Consider the following 19036-nt stretch of genomic DNA (forward strand, 5'->3'; position numbering starts at 1 on the left):
TTTTTTTTGCCTACTATCGTAAAATCCAACCCAACGAGCGTCCCTAACTAAATGAACGCGGGCGCTGCCGGTTAATTACGTATATTTTGCCTCAAATGAACCTTCAGTTTTCTTTGCGCTAAACAACAGGGAGATGTATGACAAGCGCCAGAGGTTCACGAGTTTCGAACGCTTTTGACTGTATAAACCGCTTGGCTTTAGAATCCTTTGTGTTACGCCGCGACGACAGCGGCTACGACGACTTTACTGTGCTCTGCACTTAAAAAAAGGAGACGCTGACTGGATTGACATGTTCCTTCGATGCATCCAAGGAAGCGTAATGTTGGGAAACACAGATGCATCGTAAGAATGCATACGCATTAGCAGAGGGTTCTCAGAATTTTTCTAACTTTTTCTGGCACCCTCTCCAACCAGGCGCTCAACAAGGTATCGGAAGAAGACGTGACATTCCCACATAGGTTTTTCCAGAGACGACGCTTTCCCGTTTTCGGTCTGCCCTACATCGTACTGCTCTGCGTGAGGAGACTCTACCGACTCTGGACCAAGGAGGTTAAAAAAAATTGCGGGCGCCGCTCGCCGAGAGAGATTAGCATTAACGACTGAGACGCATATTCATCGTCGACAGCGAGACCCCATTTATTGCCAGCACTTGAAAGGGAACCCGTTAGCCGCTGTCGGTCATAGCCTGGGGCGATATTCAAGCATATGCACTCGGCAACGACGGAAGGGGAAATGACGAAAGATGGAGCCGGTGCAAAGTCGCGTCTTCGCGATTTCCGTGAAAGATTAAGGTATGCGAAACCTTGGACACCCAAGATGATAAGAAGTTGAAGCCTTCGATGATTTCTCACGCTGTCTTGGTCCATTTCAGCTGGCTCGCTTTCAGACCTTTCGTGTTCGCTTTTTTTTTTCTTTCGAAGATGAAACTGACTAAATCCTGCACAACGCTTCACGGTCTCGCTGAACCGTCATCGCTTTCGACACATACTTGGTCAAAGACGCTTGGGTACCGCAGAATCGTCGAAGTCGTAGCATTTACTATTCGCCAGCCGGACTTCTGTTATTCTACTGCTCATCAGTGAAGCACGTGCGCGCACAACATCGGGTCGAATGAGAGACCATTGATCATAATGACTGATCTTAAATAAAGAAAAATTCATTCTCTTCTACACTTTCCTAGTTACTCTATTCCGTTGAACGGCGACACCACGATGCCATTACTTTGATCACCCAGGCTTACTACCGGCGAAATTTTCATATCCCGGCCACCAAGAACTACAAAAGCGAAAAAAAAACCCTCGGTTCTCGTTAACGTATTTATAATTTTGATAAAGTAGTCTACACATTGCGCCGTCTTCTGCAAAAAAAAAAAAAAAGGCGTTCTTTTATATTAGACTCTGAAGTGCGAGTCCCCTTTTCGCCGACCGAAATCTTTCTTGACGTTAACCCATCGCTACTTCCACGTTTCCGCCCCGACCGAAGATCACGCGGTTGCGAGCCGCGCTTGTTCAGCGCCTTCGCTCGAGCGAACTTGCCATCGCCTACACCAGTCGCTCCCATAGCAGCTGTGTCTGGTTGCATGGCTTTCGCTACACAGAGCTTTCATGCTTACCTCTAATAGTCACCGATTACCACTCGTTATGATGGCTGACCAACTTGCGTGACCGCTGCGGTCGGTTTGCACACTCATCCCTACGTCTTCAGGAATTCAACCTCACTGTAGATCAGACGCATTCTCCTCTTCGGTAAAAAGCACCGACTGCGATGCACATAACTGGTACATATCTCGTTTCTGTTGCGCCGGCGTTTCCTGACCTGCAAAGATTACTTCGGCAACAAAACGATAAGACCCCGGAACTGTTTGCCCATACAAGACCCGACGTCCCGGAGCCGTTTCATCCTTCGTGGCCATTTGCCTTATAAGTAACAGTACTCGAGGGCTCACGTAATTTATGTGTCTCACCTAAGCCTACACGACCGTTTCACGTCTGTCCACACAAAACTTGTGCGGACCATTCATCGCATCCAGTGGCGTTTTTATTGCCCAAATATGCGCGACACATCTGAGCGGTACGAACCCAGCTGCTAGATCCGTCGACAAATCTTCTGCCGATGTCGACACTAAGCCTACAGCCTCGGCATTTCGTACTCACTGCAGCTACCTGTTGCAGTATCATCATGAGTGCTGCCGCGGCACTACCTCCGCTGAAGCTGAATGCCAACTCAGACTGCCGCCGGGAGTGCACTTCCTTTTTAGATGCTATATCGGTGGCCACGTGTTGCGCTTTATTTCTGATGCACGCGCTACTGCGGCAGGTGTTGGGGACAGCGTCAGTTCCGCTGGTAGAAGCCACGTGCTTTAAAGGGGCTATGCAGACAAAACACAAGTTTGGTTCATTCGAAAGTCTGTCTCGTTGGAATCACACTGACACCACTTTTAACGCACCCTTCGCTCAAAAAAGCTATATAATTAGCGAAAAAATGGAATGGCCATGCGACCCACCAGCTCATTTCCCGCAGCAGATCCTACGATGCCATATGTCCGGCTGTGCGGTTGGCTGAGGCCGGCAAAAGCAAACGCAAATCAGGCAGGGCTTATAAGCTTACCGAACGAGGTATTTGCGCTTAAATGTAATGCATATTCCTCTTACGGCAGTGAGAATGGTGGTGTAGAGAATAAAAGTTACGAAAATACATGTAAACATAGCAGTACCGATGCGGACAGCTGTTGGTACTGGGCGCACTATGATTGTTTTAGATGCACAGCACTCCACTGCTTTGGAGTTGTAGGAAAAGACACTGACCGATTGACGTAAGCGACGTTGTCTTACGTGACCCTGTTTGTCGAGGATACCCCATGTTTCACGAAACGATTACTTTCTACAGTAACGAAAACAAGCCAGGTGCAAATACGTTCAAAAACAAAGCAACGGCGGACAACAGTCCGTGGATGAGTATGGTAGCGCGATCTGGGAGGACTGACGCACTGGAAATTCGTTTGAATACCCGCCCTCGTAACGAAAACACGCGATTTGGCGGGAGGATGAAAATTTTAACTTAAATGGATTAATTTCTCAGTGAATCCCTTTGTGGCTCCTGAACGGCTCCTTTTGGATACCCCAATCATGGCCGTATTAGAGTGTCCTCGTCACAACTTCACCTGTGCATATCGTGCTAAGTGAACGCTCACAGTGCAGTGCAGACTTTGTATGAACAATCTTCCCCTCCTTTTTTCCCCGTGTCCCACAACAGGGCCTATTGGCCTCCTCCTATAATAAAGTCATCCATTCCCTTCTCAGTGAATACGGCATCGTTCGATGCCGGACAAGCGCTGGGGGCACTAAAACACGAAATGTTTCGAATAAAACAAACCTTTATTTTGTCCGCATGGCCCCTTTAAGGGCACGGCTTTTTCGTACGCCTTTGGCGGACGCCAGCTGGGCACGAGCTTTCGTCACCCAAGCCAAGTAACGCTTCCGCATTAAACACATTCGCATCACTGCGTGGTTAAATTGCCCAGAATGACGAAATTGTTCAGTGCACGTTTCTTTCCTACCATCGACGCAGTATCCAGAACCACGTGGCAGGAGAGCACGTCAACCAGCGCATGGAAGCTCGTGAGAGTAGTGCACGATCGCGAAGAGAAATCACTCGTGCCAGCGGTTAACAGGAACACACGACTTTTCTGTCGGATCATATGGCGTATCTCGGTGCCTTAATGCTCCGCAAAAACGACAACCGCCCAGGAACACAGCCCGTGCGGTAACACTCACGTCATCGACGAAATAGGGCAGACGTGCTCGGAGTTGAAGGGTATAGCTTATCACTAAGGGTAGCGGGAATTTCCGTGGCGGGGCGTACAAGAAAACGTGCTTTTAGAGAGCCGCTGATCGCGCCCAGATAAGATGGCCGCACCGGAATTCAAGGACGGCTCGGGCAGCGACAACCGGCCGATCAAAGGACTCACACCGGCGAGAGAGAGAGAGCATACGGATTATGCGTGGTGCTGAGTTTGTCTCTCGGTGACCTCTTTTCATGCCTTTTTCCTCTCTCGAATACTGATCGGGTCGGGGATCTGCAAGCCTAACAATGGACGCGACGACGGGTATTAAACGGCTGCTCGAGAGACGAACGCGCTGCCTGTAGACCAAAAGGTCTGCGCCTTAAAACAAGCGTGGGACTTGTGATTGCGCGTAGCCGCCCTTCGGGTTGCACCAGATTAAAGTCGCGTGGGAAGTAGCACTTAAGACGAAAGTGACCCACGTAACTCCTCGAGCAGCCATTTGCTCCCTCCCACTGCTTTGATATACGCTTCCCTCTTGGTATTTGACGACAAACAATGCCGGATTCGGGATGTCCCGAGTGTAGTCAAGTGCTTTCCACGTCTAGGAGGCGTCGGTGTGACACGGCCAATGGCTTCATTGGGTACGTAATAGCGAGGAGGATATAAACAGGCATTGCCAGATAAGCTGGCTTCGGGTATACGGTACAATGGAAGGAAGAGGGGAGAATGTCACGGAAGCAGAGCAGCGCGAAGCGAACGCTGCTGGAGGCTTGAGAAGGAGGAACTAGTTAATGCAGTAAAAGTGAAGGGAGGTGGCGCAAGGAGGCCACTGCAACAGCATCCGTCTCGTCTCTTCTCACTTGTCCAGGGTCCCGCTACTCGCCAGAGAGCCGGTAGAGAGCGGCGCTTATGAAGGCGCGGTAAACGTCGGTGACTTGAGCGATGAGGAAGCGTTGGCCGGAAGGATGGCTGGTGTTCTCGATACCGCATAGCTCGCAGGTTTAACGAGTGTGCAGGGAGAGAGGCTGTCTAGTTTCCGATGCAAGTGGAACGCCCGTTCGCTGGGTGGCACTAATTTGGGATATTAATGTATGCAAATGCGGAAACAAAAAACGCGAAGACAGGAATAATTTTTGTAACAGGGGCTCCGACTCTTCCTGAAGAAAGCCAGAGAAAATCGAGCACAGGCGTGCTCGATTTTGCAGAGTGAGTGAGTGAGTGAGTGAGTGAGTGAGTGAGTGAGTGAGTGAGTGAGTGAGTGAGTGAGTGAGTGAGTGAGTGAGTGAGTGAGTGAGTGAGTGAGCGGGTGGGTGAGATCGAGTGAGTGAGTGAGTGAGTGAGTGAGTGAGTGAGTGAGTGAGTGAGTGAGTGAGTGAGTGAGTGAGTGAGTGAGTGAGTGAGTGAGTGAGTGAGTGAGTGAGTGAGTGAGTGAGTGAGTGAGCGGGTGGGTGAGATCGAGTGAGTGAGTGAGTGAGTGAGTGAGTGAGTGAGTGAGTGAGTGAGTGAGTGAGTGAGTGAGTGAGTGAGTGAGCGAGCGAGCGAGCGAGCGAGCGAGCGAGTGAGGAGACGCTAACACTAAAGCACACCGCTTCGGGACACGAAAGAGATTAAGATCAAGGTAATGACCCCGGTATTACGCAATATCGAAGTAGATAAATATTGTTTAACACTAGACGTGAAGCACATTACGCGTAGAAAATGTGTCTTTCCTTTTTTCTTTCTCGTCTGGTGAGCCCGCACTCTTATGTAAGCCACACGTTGGACATGCATTATAAGTCGCTTGAGAAGAACTACCCCGCTTGTCGCCGACTAAAGGGGGAAAAAGATAGGTGGAAGGTCGGCGAGGATATGCTTTGACTTTCTCTCAGAAATTTAAAAATATCACTGCAGTGCGCAGACGCCGCCGTTCGAATTCCTTCTCTCAGCGGCATTCAAAGCCGGAAGCATTGGCTGGTCAATGCTGAAATCTCTTGCAGCAGTACGCTTTCGTTTTTGTCAATGGAAGCTGTGGCCCTTCACCGTCAGGGCACTCCAGGAGGCCGTTCTTTTAGGTGCGGAGTACCTTATGACTACACAATGTCCGTCCGCGTCCGTGCGCATGGCATTTACAATCGCAAAAAATCCCACAGGCACCGGTAGGATTCGAGCTTGTGTCCGGTAGACCAGACAGAGTTAGTGTCAGTCGTCTTACCCATTGGGCTACGACCGTGAGTTAGTACCCGAGAGTCAGACGGCTTACTCCCTCGCCTGTAACGGTGCGCGGAGTACCTTAGGACCTCCCAATGTCCGTCCGCGTCCATCCGTGCTCACACCACCATCAAGCGAAAATCAAGCGAAATTCGATTTGAGCCGTGAGTTGCAGTTTCATTTAGGGAATAATCAAGGTGCAACTCATGGCTCAAATCGAATGTCGGTCGGGACGCAAATCGGATGTCACTCGGGGCGCAACTTGGATGTCCTGTCGAGTCCCCGTACTCCGCACCCTCGTCATCATCCACGGAGTGGAGATGCTGCCATTTTTTTGTTGTTATGGTCTAACGGCTCAAGTAGACGTTGCGTATGCTTTATGTAGTCAAGTTTGCGCCCATTTTGGCCCTTGCCAAATTGATGTGAAAGTCGTCTACTTGTGTCCGCTACTGGAAAAGGGAATTGCCAGGAACTCCGCAAAACATGCCGGTGTGCCCATCCTTTAACGATAATTCAGATAAGGATAGATATTGCACCCTGGCCCACGTCAGTTACGAACTGAATTCCTGGAAACAATACGCAGTAAACGCTCGTTGTAACGATAATTGAGTTCAAGTTGCATGGTACGCAATTTAAACAAGGCATCAAAACAGATAGCTGGGTGATTTGGTTTAAGTTCGTGTTCACAATGCGCAAAAAGGAATGGACGAAAAGACGAAGGTATGTTAACGCCAAACTAACAACTTATCTATTACAAGCACAATATTCGCTTGGGATTCAAAACACGTGAACAAGGTTACAAGAAACAAATGGAAAGGGGCATGAGGACGCGGGGTCGATTCCCGGACGCGGCGGCCGCTTTTCTGATGGAGGCGAAAAGCAAAAAAATAAATAAATAAATAAATAAAACGCCCGTGTGTAACAGATATTTCGGTGCACGTTAAAGATCCCCAGGTGGTCCAAATTAACCCAGAGCCCTCCACTGCGGCGCGCCTCATCGTATGCGTTGCGTAGGCGCGTTAAACCCTACAATCAATCAATCAATTAATTAATTAATTAATACCGATGGAAATGGGGGTTCTTCATTTCCCCTCAATTTCCATTTGTACCTTGTAACCCTGTTCACGTGTTTTCAATCCCAAGCAAACATTGTGCTTGTAATAAATCAGTTGTTAGTTTGCGTTCGTTCTGCCCACTTCATTCGTTTTTCTTTAAATTGTGTACCGTGTAACTCAAAAATCAGTCAATCATCATGCAAAACCAAATATGCTAATTCCTTACCCGGCTGTCCTTATAACGAAATCACTTTATTCCATATACCCGTTTATTCGAAGTTTTTCATGGTCGCAACAGTAGTCGCCGGGAGAGCAAACATTCCCGCTTTTAACGAAGCATCGCTCATACCAAAATAAGTTTCTTGTCCCGTAGACCTTGTTGCGACTAGGGATTACTATGCAGATAACGAAATAAAAAGCTCCGCAAATATCAACATATTTCGGGGGCAGTTTCGCCAACGTTTCGATGGTGTCTTTTTCCCTCTAGGTACACTTATTATGCTTTCTCGAGGCATCTGTACGGAAATTACCCCGTCGAAGAAGCAAGGCACGTCACGGGAAATAAGGCACAGCGAGGGTAGTGAATAGTCCGCCAGCGCACTGGCGATGCTGTTTAGGACTCTAGGTGCACAGCCAACCCAAGCCAAACCAAGCCAAGCTAAGCCTGCTATCGGGCGGAAATTTTTTGTACACATGCAATCGCATTGCTTCCACATAGTGCGGTGTCCTTACATGATTCCATCGTCTGTGCAACCATTTATTTAGTTCTGAAGGGGTGACCAACGTAATCAACTAGGTTATTTGGCCTCCAGGTGGCCCTTCAAGTAATTTTAAGGGTAGCATTCGCGTACCGTTAGTTCGCGTGCAAATGACAAATGAGGCGTCTTTTACCCCCGATGACCCTGATAAGACGTTCGTTGATGAAGTCAGGCTAAGAACTACGCAAGAACACAACAGTTTTCATTGCGACTACCGCTAACCACCCCGACTCACCGAACCCTTGTTGATGAAAACGTTAGGTGATGCGCGCCTCTTGGAATGATGTCACTGCCAGAACAACCGACGTGGTTCCAAGGCGCCGAAGCCTTCGGCCCATTTCATCAGTGCTTAGTGCTCCTATGTCAGCAATGCTCCATGTCGGCTAGGAGTGCGGACTCATACTATTGACGGGGAACCCATTTGCGTTATAGGATGACGTTTGTACTGACGTGGTTTCGCCTTTGCCCCATTGTACCTCCTCTGCAATGGTTCCACAATCCCGAGCCATGTCACAATGAGCCTTTAAAGGCTCATTAACCTGAGTTATTGAGCTCGCTTAAGGGCTCACTCAAATCACCACTTAATCTAAGGAACAACGCATCATCTGCAACGCATTATCTCCTGTGGCTGCGTTGGCCGGAGCCATTTCTCATGAGGGACAGTTTTAATCCATAGACATTTACCCAGAGAATGATGACCTTTCCTAAGCCTAATCTGCCATTTCCACTCCCCCCCCCCCCTGCAGCACCGCCCAGCGGGAACAGCCTGACGCGGTGCTACGGCAAGTACGGCTGCTTCTCGGTGGGCGAGCCGTTCCTGTCCATCCAGAGGCCCCTGAACCTGTTCCCGCTTCCGGCCGAGGCCCTGAACGTGCAGTTCTTCCTCCGCACGCGCCGCAACAACGAGTACTACCAGCGGCTCAAGGCCGGCGACGCGGACAGCTTCGCCGACTCCAAGTTCGACAGCACGCGACCCACCATGTTCATTATCCACGGGTACCTCGAGCACGGATATCTCAAGTGGGTCCTGGTAAGTGGAGACGCGAACTAGCTACCACGCATTGTCCGTGCAATTCGCACGTTGCCACCCTTGGTAAAATTAACATGCGCATTGACCTTTTAACTCCAAACTCGTCTAAAATGCCTGCCACGTCTGCGTATGTTTCCCAGAAGACTTACGTTTTAAAGCAAAAAGCTTTACTACTGTCGTCCAGCGGTTTCGCTGAGGATGCGCAAGTTCACCTTTAGACCGGAGACTCACCCCTTGCGGCACACCCCTCGAAGCGCATCGCGTGATTTGCCGGGCCCGCTTTTGGCGCTGCGCACAAGCCTTGCCCCGTTTTCAGTCGTTCTGCTCACCCATGAGCGGCGGCGGCCGTGGCGGTTGCAGCCGATCATCTTATCGGCAGCCGACCACCCCCGCAGCATCCCACGCATGCGCCGCTGGGTCGTCTCGGCCTACGTGACTCATCTTGCGCCGTGTTCGCCGCGAAAGAGGAACGCCGCGTTTGCCGTGAATGAAAGTGAGGCCGGGCCTCCTTCTGTGAGCGTTCCACGGGACCGAACGGCTTTGAGCCGTGGTCGGCAATACAGCTACATCAAAAGTTAATCAAGCGAAACCAGGACTCAATCAGACTAGGCCAAGCTTCTACTTTGCATATTTAAGGTTAGCTGAACTAAGCCGCAGCCATTTTTTACCGTGGAACGCTCTTAGACTAGCGGTCAAAGACTTGGGTCATGAAAAGTTAAGCCCAAAAGAAGTGAAGCCTATGGAGGAGGTTAGCAGGGAGGAGGAGGACTCACAGCTGATTGGCTGACAGCTGAGAGAGGAGGTTAGCACGTGTTAAACAGAAGGCGTGACAGGGTGAGAGGATGAGGACGCTGGGTGGAGGAAAAGAAGGTTCTGGATGAGCACGGTGGAGAGGGGCTGATGGATGGAGATGTATGGGATGCCGATTGGTTGTCTTACGTTATGTAAATTCCCGGAATAACTCCCGTGTTTCTAACTCTGTTCTAACACTATTATAACACTATTTTATTATCAGTAAACATGAAATGTTTAGATACTCGGTTTTTAAGCGATGTAGGCGGAACCCTGTAAAGCAGACCAGGTGGGACAAGAACGCCTCACGCACGCAGAAACCCAGGCAATATGCCATACTTTACTTTTTTTCGCAGATGCTGAAATATATGCGTTATGTCCGAGATGTGAAATTCAAAGAAATGTCACTGAGTCACAGCGCAAGCAAACATGCAGTTATTCAGATCGTTTTCGAGAAAGCAGTTTGATGCGAAAAGGCTATTTGTAGAATTCCCTTTATTGTTCGACTCGCCATTTTTTGAAGTCATAATCGTATAAGCGTAAGCGTCACATGAAAGAAATCGTGTCGCCACTGAGAATATGTGAACATGAAATGCGGTCATTCGGGCTGCATATACGTGTCAAAAACGTCGAGCGTCGCATAAAGCAGCTGCGTGCTTACGCCTGGTACGCGATGACACGTTCTGCTCCTAGTAGCTGCATGCCAGTATCCCTAGTAGGAGTCACAAGTGAAAGTGTCGGCAGTGTGCATGGGCTGAGCACCCTTTGTGAGATTGAAGCAGTTCTCAGACGCCGGTGGAACATGACTTCGCCGGCTGTCTTGAAGGCACGCAGTATATAGATCCACGGCTTAAGATGGTTATTGCGTTGGCAAGAGACGTGAATTAGCAGATGTTTGCGCCATCTATCAGCGGAGAAGGAGCAGCAGGGGAACGGGGAACGACAGTGCGCGCGTGGCGAGGGATGATGCATGCCTGCTCAGCCGGGAACGAAATTGGCTGCAGTGGCGCTGCGTTCGCACCGCTGCCGACCCAGTTGCTATGGTGACGTCAAGTCGAAGCTCGGCTCCCCTTTCTCCGCCCGACGCGCCCGTCGCACGGCTTCTCAACAAGTCCCGCCAAGGCTTGGCTTGTATACGCGTTGTAAAATGAAATGCCCTGCCAGTGCACGATCGAGTACGTCAGAAACAAGTGTAGAAAAGCAATGACGGCGACGAAGTGCCAATACTCGTGGACAACTACAGGTGCGACAGGTAGCCAATGCATCTGGTAAAGCGGGTGAACGTGACCATTGAGACGGTTAGGACCCAAAGCCAATTGGTACGGAAGGCGAGAAGGGCGTGAGAAACGCCGTGTTGCGGGCTTCTGAAGACGGAGCGAGGCGTGCGCACCCGGCCAAACTTCAAGAGCTTAAATGAGGGGTATAAGATGCTCAGCCATTTTCGCAGATCCCACAATACTTCCTTCGTGTTTTAAAGCGAAACAAACCTCCTGAGACGATGAGGAACATTTCATTCCCTCCCCCATCAGCATATGTAGTGGTTTACAACTGCTTCGCCGGACATCCCCCTTCACAGGGCAGGATGGCGGCCATTTATTTATTAACACGAAAGTGTTTTACTTCGTGATACACGAAGATTTCACTGACGTCATATCCGTCGCGAAAACGACGCCAGTACAACGAAGCAAGTGGCCTGTAAAGGGTGCACCCCTGCACGTAGGGTCTTCTTGCGGGGAAGCAACCTTTAGATCCAAAGAGAACGTTACACTTAGGGTTCTTGGTTTTCAGGTTTTATATCTTAACAAGAAAGTGTTTTACGCCCGGATACACCAATATTTCACTGACGTCATATCCGTCACGGAAATGACGCCTGTACACCTTTGCCGAAGCGCCCCCCAGCAGGACGTCGCTCGCCAAGCACACCCACAATACAGGCGTTGATCGGCAAATCATGCTCAGCTGCAGATTTCGCTGCAGATTTCATTTTCGTGTTTTGCCGATTCCTTTGACAGATAAATTAACCACAGTTTTTTTTTTTTGCAAATGGGGAGGTTTGCAAATAGAACTCTATTCCTGTGACCGCAACGTCTAATTGCGCTCTGCCTTCTATACAGAGGTTTCACCTTGGCAGGAATGTATTTTTTAACGGGTGAAATAGCCTACGAAGGTCACGGCACTGTAACCGTTTCATTTCAGCTCCTACTACGGTACTAAAACAGGCCCAGAACTTCACCAGGCTCATGGAGTCCAAATGCGACAACTTAGGATGAATGCTTCGCCAGAAGCTCGTTTTGTGTATGTCGCCAAGCGTCGGATTGCTCGAGCAATTATACGCATTCATTTCTCGATCAGTGACGCTACTTTTCCTCCGATTCTGTACTTCGCGTGTCATTTAAAGAGTTGAACGAACGCCAATAACCATGCCGATTCTGCTGCGCATACGAGTCGCCTTGTTGGCGGTTATTATCAGTTATTATCTTACGACAGTTATTATTTCCCACCCGCTGGACGTTCTCGACACGCGAAAGGGTCATTTAATTACATATTTTTTTTCCCCGCAACAACACTTTTAATGCAACTGTTGAGTATTGTGAAACTCGTGAAGGAAGTTGCTATTATGAAGCTCTAGTCAATCTACAGTGAAGGTTTTTGAAAAACGTGCGGAGGCAGCACGACAGGGGGCGAAATCCGTAAGTGACCCATTCTGCGAGACATTGTAGTTGTCCGATCATGGAGATGGTCGCTGATCTAAAGATTAAATAAAGAACACGACTGCGATCCGATGGGATCTGAATCCGTGTCTCTACTGTAGTCGCCCGATGTGCTACTACTGCGCTTTTGTTGTTATTGTTATTCCTTGGTACCCACCGTAGAGTTTCTTACAATACCCACTAGAGAGGAATATGGTGTTGGCCCCTATATGGGGCTCACATCAAAGCCGTCTGTGTCGTCATAGATAGCCATTATGCCGTGCGCTCGCTTTAGTTTCATCATTGGCTTGGATCTAAGCTTTTTATTGACCGTAAATTCAAACGCAGCATCACAAAAACGCCAGGAAGGGTGTTTTGTTATATATGCAGGAAATAAAACACGCTGTTTTAAACCGAACGAAAACGGATGTCAAGCGTATTCCATTTAATGAGAGTCTGTCGGAATGGTTCTCTTGACATATCAATGCATAGTGAAAAAAGCAAACACGAAGAAACGCTTAGAATCCAAATGTCATGCCAAGGCCAAGCCAGTAGCTGTGGTCTTCCCATAACCCCCCAAGCCGACATGGATTCCTAAGCGCAGTTTCCTCTCTTGTATACTTACTAAGAAACTCTATATGGCACCCACTTGGGGGTTGACCAGGAATCAGGAGCTTTTACGGGCTACCATGCCCGTTTCGCAAAATTCCCGAAACTGTGAACTGGAAACGTAAAAGTCCCAGGATATAGTGCGTGCCGCGTGGCACCTGAACGCGAATGCGCCTGAGTAGCACAAAATAAACCGGTCGAAGTAATTCCAGCCAAAAGACAAAGAAACGAAAGCGAAAAAAAAAAAAGGTTACCAACCGTCCAACCGAAACCGAAAAAGACGCCGACACGGTGTAGCAGTACCAAATACTTCGAAGATATTTCGAAGCATGCGCAAGCAGACATAAACGCCCCGATATTTTTTTTTTTCTCAGGACGGTGAGAGGAGTTAGACGCAGAGGAGAATATTATTTAAGGAATCACGTACTCCTGGGTCACGCACAATGAATGAATGAATGAATTTATTGTCAAGGAAAAGGAAAGGAAAGACCACCAGCAGGAGTAAATTGTCACACCTAGGGGTGGACACCGGAACGCCTGCTGGTGTGGGAGTTGGGGCAGAGGATGACAGATTAATAGAGAGGAGAGACAGAGGATAGAGGTGACATATTTACAGAAGGCAGGGGAGAGACATTTTCAAGCGCCTGTTCCCGATACTTCGTTGCTCACAGCTTACGGGCATGGTAGGATTGTCCGCAGAATGTATGGAGGCGGCGTCCATCTGGCGTGTTCCGCGGCCGTGCTCCTCCATTACTCCTGTAAGCCTCGCTACATATGTAACACAGGTTTCCACATCGAAGTCCCGAACGCATTCATTAGGCACGTCTTTAGTCAGCTAGAGCCGTGGGTATCAGCCAGACCCAAATTTACCCGATGTTCTGTCTTTTCAACTATTTTACTTTACTTTTATTCGTTTTGCGCCGCCGGCAATTTCGTGTGCCACTTCTCGGTCACGCCGACGACGGAGCCAGATTTTTCATCTACCCAGCCCTTTGGCGTGAAGCATTTTTGTAGAAAAGGAAAATTTTCACGGACGGCGTGAAATCATTTCAAATCGAAAGCCTTAGTTAACCCGATACGTCGAAAACCCCGCGTCCCCGGCCTACAGAAAGTTCACAAAATTACCGACGGCTCACAGTACAAGAAGTCAACGAATGTTTTAACTGGCGCCGTATTTCTCAGAGAAGCTACTGACAAGCGCTCATCCACATCACCCCCACAGTTCCGTGACATCAGCTTACTTCAGATGGTCCTAGAGAATGCGTTGTAGCCTTCGATTTAGCAAACGTTCGTTACAGACACACACTGAGGCCTACACGAGTAATTTGAGCATGATAATTACAAAAGCAGTCACTAAGAGCAGCAAAGAACATTTCCACTAAAAGTCACATTGGGTGCGTCCCTTTCCCAACCTATAGTAGAATACTTCTTTCGAGGCGATATGTTGCATGCCGCTAGATCTTGCCTTATATTCTACCCTAGCTACATGACTCCGCGTACACATTTAGTAATTTTGTGTACATAATCACCAATGGTTGCGGCTTTCAGAGCTACATCATATGGCTTTCGTCCCCATAAATAGTGATACAACCGTTGTTCAAACGTGATATTAAACATAAAAGAAGATTTTGCATTCCCTGCTAAGCGCACTACATATGACTGCGAAATACTCAGCTTCAAAGCAATACACGGCGGAAGTAATGTTGAATTACGAAACACTGGTCACGCGCCCGCATTGCCTCTGCTATGACTATATCATAGTATAGAGCTCCTGATTTAGCATACGGCTGCGGGCTTAGAACAGAGGTACGGGTTTAGATTGCCGGAGCATCTTCGCCGAAGTCTTCTACTCCCGGCCGATTAGTATATTATCCTCCGCAACACCACAAACCCCGCGAAAGACCAAAAAGCGTTTTTGTACGACCCCGCTACGACCCCGCTAAAAGCCAGGTGACTTAAACTATGCCGGTATCTTCCACTTACGGCGTTCTCCAGAATCCTACCGCAGGCTGGAAACATTAGCCTAGAAGTTTAAGCTATTTTGGGCACTGCCAAAGTGAGAAGGGCTTACAAAAAATGGAAGTATAGTACGTCGTTTTTTTGTTTGTTTGTTTCATGTTGTACAGTATGTCGTAGCCAGCCATCTTGGTAAGAATTCGCACTTATCGTTGCAGTGCACGTTCAGTTGACCAAGTGTTAATCTTATGGCATGTTCTTCCTACTTCCTACTGCTACTTCGTTTTACGTCAAATGGGACGAAATTCCTGATCACTTTCAAGATACATTTTGAACGGCCTTTTGTAGCGAATCTTAATGCGCTGCCTTCGTTCCTAGCGACAGAACAAGAACGCGGCAGGTTTTCTCAACTTTTATGAGGAACAGTGTTCCGCATAAAATCCAACCTATGAACTACACGCGACGCACGTATAGTATACGTGCGTTGCGTGTAGTTCCTGGATTGGATTGGTTGGCTCACCGAATAAATGTGGGAGCAAACTCGCAATTCGTATTCAATACAGCTTCTCCCCTGAGGCACAGAGTTATACTTCGGAAAGAATTACCTACAAAAAAAGAGAAAATTGTGCCGAATTACGCCCTTTTTTACTCAATCCGTGTTTCCGCGCAGCGGGCCTTTGCGAAGAAAAAATTATCGTCTGCGCATACGAGTGCTTACTGCATTGCACAAGATTGCGCAAGCGTGCGCTACCACCGTCCAAGTCGGAGCCAGGGGAATTCCGCGGTCTCGTGAGCCAAACAAATGCGGCGCTTAAGTCGAAGCCACGGCGCGTAATTACTCGCCGAGTCCGTTGTTTCGTTTCGAAAGCGAAACGCTCGGAGAACGTGCCAAGGGACTCTGTCTTTTCAAAAAGGCTTCGCGCCAGCGCGCCCTTGCGTGCAGCGCGCCCTTTTATTTTTGCTGGCCTCCCGGCTCGCGCCACAGCGTCGTCTGCTGCGGAGTTGCGGCGGCAGACGACAGAAGCATGCAGACGACACGACACTGACACGGTTCGCACGCGTGACGACGAAAATTAGTGCCACGGGGAAGTCGGCGGTCGTTGCGTTTTTCATAAACGCGAACCGAGGACTTCTCAGCGTTTGTGTTGGAGCAGTACATGCCGCAGACGATAAATTAAGCAGGCCAAAAGGAAGTGCGCATGCGCTCTTGGCACTCGCAGACAACCTGGCGACGCTGTCACCGAAAGTATTTTCCCTTTCCGCCAAGGGCTAATATTCCTACCGCGCGGGAAGCCTCAACTGCGGTTACGTGTAACCTTGGTTGCCTGACATAACCGCAGTTAACGGCCACCGTAGTCCGACACTGTCGCAGACGAATTCGCACTTCGTTTTGCAAATGCGGCTGCGCAGTTTTCAAGCAGCGTGCGTCTGAAAGCTTAATGGGGTGTTTTAATGAAAGCAGCAACATGCACCAAAGTGATAAAATGTGTGCAAGTTATGGCGGTTACACCTTCTTGCCCGTGTAAACGGGCGACACGGGATCACTTGCTGCGCGTTATAGGGAAAAGTAACCCGCGCTGACTAATGTGCTGCTCTAACGAGCATGAGGTCGAGGGTAATCCCCGTTTACCCCGCGGGTCAACAGCTAGTAAGCGCTGTTATTTATGACTGCACTTAACTGCCGCAAACGCTATCCGCATGACAAGGATATACAAGGCCACTTATCGAGCCTTCCTGTTCATAAAAAGCTCGGTTCAGTTTAGGTGCAATGTTCTAGCCCTCCCTATTTGAAGATAGGGACTCATGGAATATATATTTATCATCGCATCGACCAGGCGAAGGCTTTCTGCTGCTAGCGCTTGACGTGGAGCAAGGCGCGTAAAAACGTAATGATATGGAATATCCCAAAGGCCTTGCCTCACTTTCATATTTTTGTCTCTGTACTGTGCGACAGAAGGCTTCGTTCGGCAGACCACCGCAGCTTTATGAGTCAATTTCAGTTTGGTTCTATCCAAAGCCAAAAGTTTTTTTCGCCAGTAACCGTATACCTAATTGATGAGTGGGAGGACACAATTAGGTTCACGTAATACGCCGTGTCTTGCCCTCTATACTATATTTTTTGACAATTTGGCCAAGAAACAATATTAACTGGGATATATACCACGAGGATATATACCACGTCGTTAACAGGACAGAACGTAAGTGCCAAGGTAAGAAAGCAGAGGCGGTTTCTTAAAGTGCAATCAGAAATCAGTGTTACGTTGGAATGTGTTATGCTCCTTAACAAAAGGCGCTGCGGCCGGATGCAGTAGACGTGCATAAAAAAAAAAGCAATTGTCTTGGTACGTACTGCGTGCAACGAGTTGTGAAAGAGGGTGTACGGTTCCCAAGGCTACACGCGCCTTGCAGTGACTCAAACTGGAACACGCTTTCAATGCTACAGGCATGAAGCAATCGATAGAGAGTCTAAAAATGGCACATCGTTAGTCGAGGGCGATAGCTGTTTCATGGCAGGGAAACGTCAGTGACTGCAGTATCGGTTTGATCTACACCACGCAATACAGATCTGGGGCGGTATTCTCGTGTTTTGTCAGTTTTTTGTGCGTTTCAAAAGTGTCCGTTTCGAGCAAGACCTGGGGCGGTATTCTCGAGTTTTGTCCCTTTTGCGTCCCTTTCAAAAGTGTCACTTTTGGCGAGCCTTCATTGGCTAAAAGCAAACAACCGCAAGTGACGTAACGCAAGCGCAACAAACCTACTGCCAACGCCCACTGCTTAAAAGGAAGTACGTCACGATGAAAGGGACTCAAAAGGGACGTTTTCAAAAGGGACAAAACACGAGAATACCGCCCCTGATTGGCTAAAAGCGAACACCCGGATGTGACGCCATGCAGGCACGGCGGAGCTATGAGCCGCGGCTTCTCGAAGCAGACGATTGGGAGCAGACGATTTATCGTCGCCTTGCTGTTGGTTCGCAGGCGGAACAATAAACACATAAAAATAACTTAAAATAGGGTTAGTCGTTTAAAATGTGTTTGCAAGAACAGTCGTGCAAAAGTCAACCCAAAGCCCGCCTACAGCTGGAAGTACGTCACAATAAAACGGACGCAAAACGGACGTTTTCAAAACAAACACGATAATACCGCCCCAGATTAACCAAGTTTTGCCAGTCCACTACAGCTATAGAGTTCTTCGATATAGAGGAACTATACAGGGGGTAGGGTGCGCCACGACGCGCCCAGAAGAGAAGGCAAGACCTGCCACATGCGTAACGTCAGCGTACACATTTTTGTTCTTTAGGACTTGATAACATATTGGCACGGTCTGGAGTTTGCTGCGCATGAGCAGTTTGATCATCCTGTCGTCTGCGCCAATTATGTCGGCGCTAGCGCAGCCCAGTGATAAAATGACCGCTCATACGACAAAGAAGTTTGCGAAGATCTACAGGACCGATTGTTCTATTGCACCGGGCCCTGTGGCTGAGAATAGTAACCGAGGCGTATTGCAACTAGCCGCTATCGACAAGGAAAACAAGGACGAAGAAGAAAGCGTGACGTTCCTTTTTTTTTTATTTATTTATTCCGTGGGGCGAAGTATATCCTCGTTGAGATACCGGCCGCACCTGAGGACAAGCCCGTATTTCCCCGGCTGTCATACTCGTAGTATAAGCGCGCATGGTGTGCTCGAGGCCGATCCTCGGTCAGAACACGGAGGGGAAAAAAAACGGAAGTGAACGACCAACCGGCAGTCGACCATCTTTCCAGTCAGGAAAGATGGTCGATTGCAGGCGTGCTATATACGCGTTCTATATACACGTCTTTTAATACACGACGGTGACTTCCTGATTAGAGAAGAGAGCTCGCAAAACCACGTCAACTAATTTGCGTGCTGCCGATGCGTACGGACGCCACTTATCTAGCAAATTTTGAAGGCTTAAAAACGCCATGAAAACAAAATACAACTTTTTTTTTTTAATTTGAAAGAGCTAGGCTTCAGTAGTTCACTCAGATCAATGCCGGCAACGAACGACGTTTTTAACAAAAAAAAAACCCAAGAGGTATCGAAAAAATTCAAATTTCGCGCTACAGTGACGTGTTATAAGCAGCAGTGACGTAATAAGGGCCGGCACTAAAACATAATTATCAGTGTGCTAACTGCACATTAACATTGAAGTGATG

The 19036-nt window shown here is 48.6% G+C and overlaps 1 protein-coding gene across 2 annotated transcripts in view; it reads left to right on the forward strand.

Moving 5' to 3' along the window:
* LOC144162836 (inactive pancreatic lipase-related protein 1-like) overlaps positions 1 to 19036 on the forward strand; it is a 107174-nt gene that overhangs the window by 40709 nt on the left and 47429 nt on the right. For both annotated transcript variants that reach the window (XM_077693518.1, XM_077693519.1), the window contains exon 2: positions 8531 to 8814. In XM_077693518.1, the coding sequence (XP_077549644.1) occupies positions 8531 to 8814 (284 nt within the window). The remainder of the gene's footprint in view (positions 1 to 8530; positions 8815 to 19036) is intronic.

Source organism: Haemaphysalis longicornis, unplaced genomic scaffold (genome assembly GCF_048455015.1).
Source record: "Haemaphysalis longicornis isolate Haplotype H1 unplaced genomic scaffold, Haemaphysalis longicornis Haplotype H1 scaffold_12, whole genome shotgun sequence".
Classification (NCBI taxonomy): Eukaryota; Metazoa; Arthropoda; class Arachnida; order Ixodida; family Ixodidae; genus Haemaphysalis; species Haemaphysalis longicornis.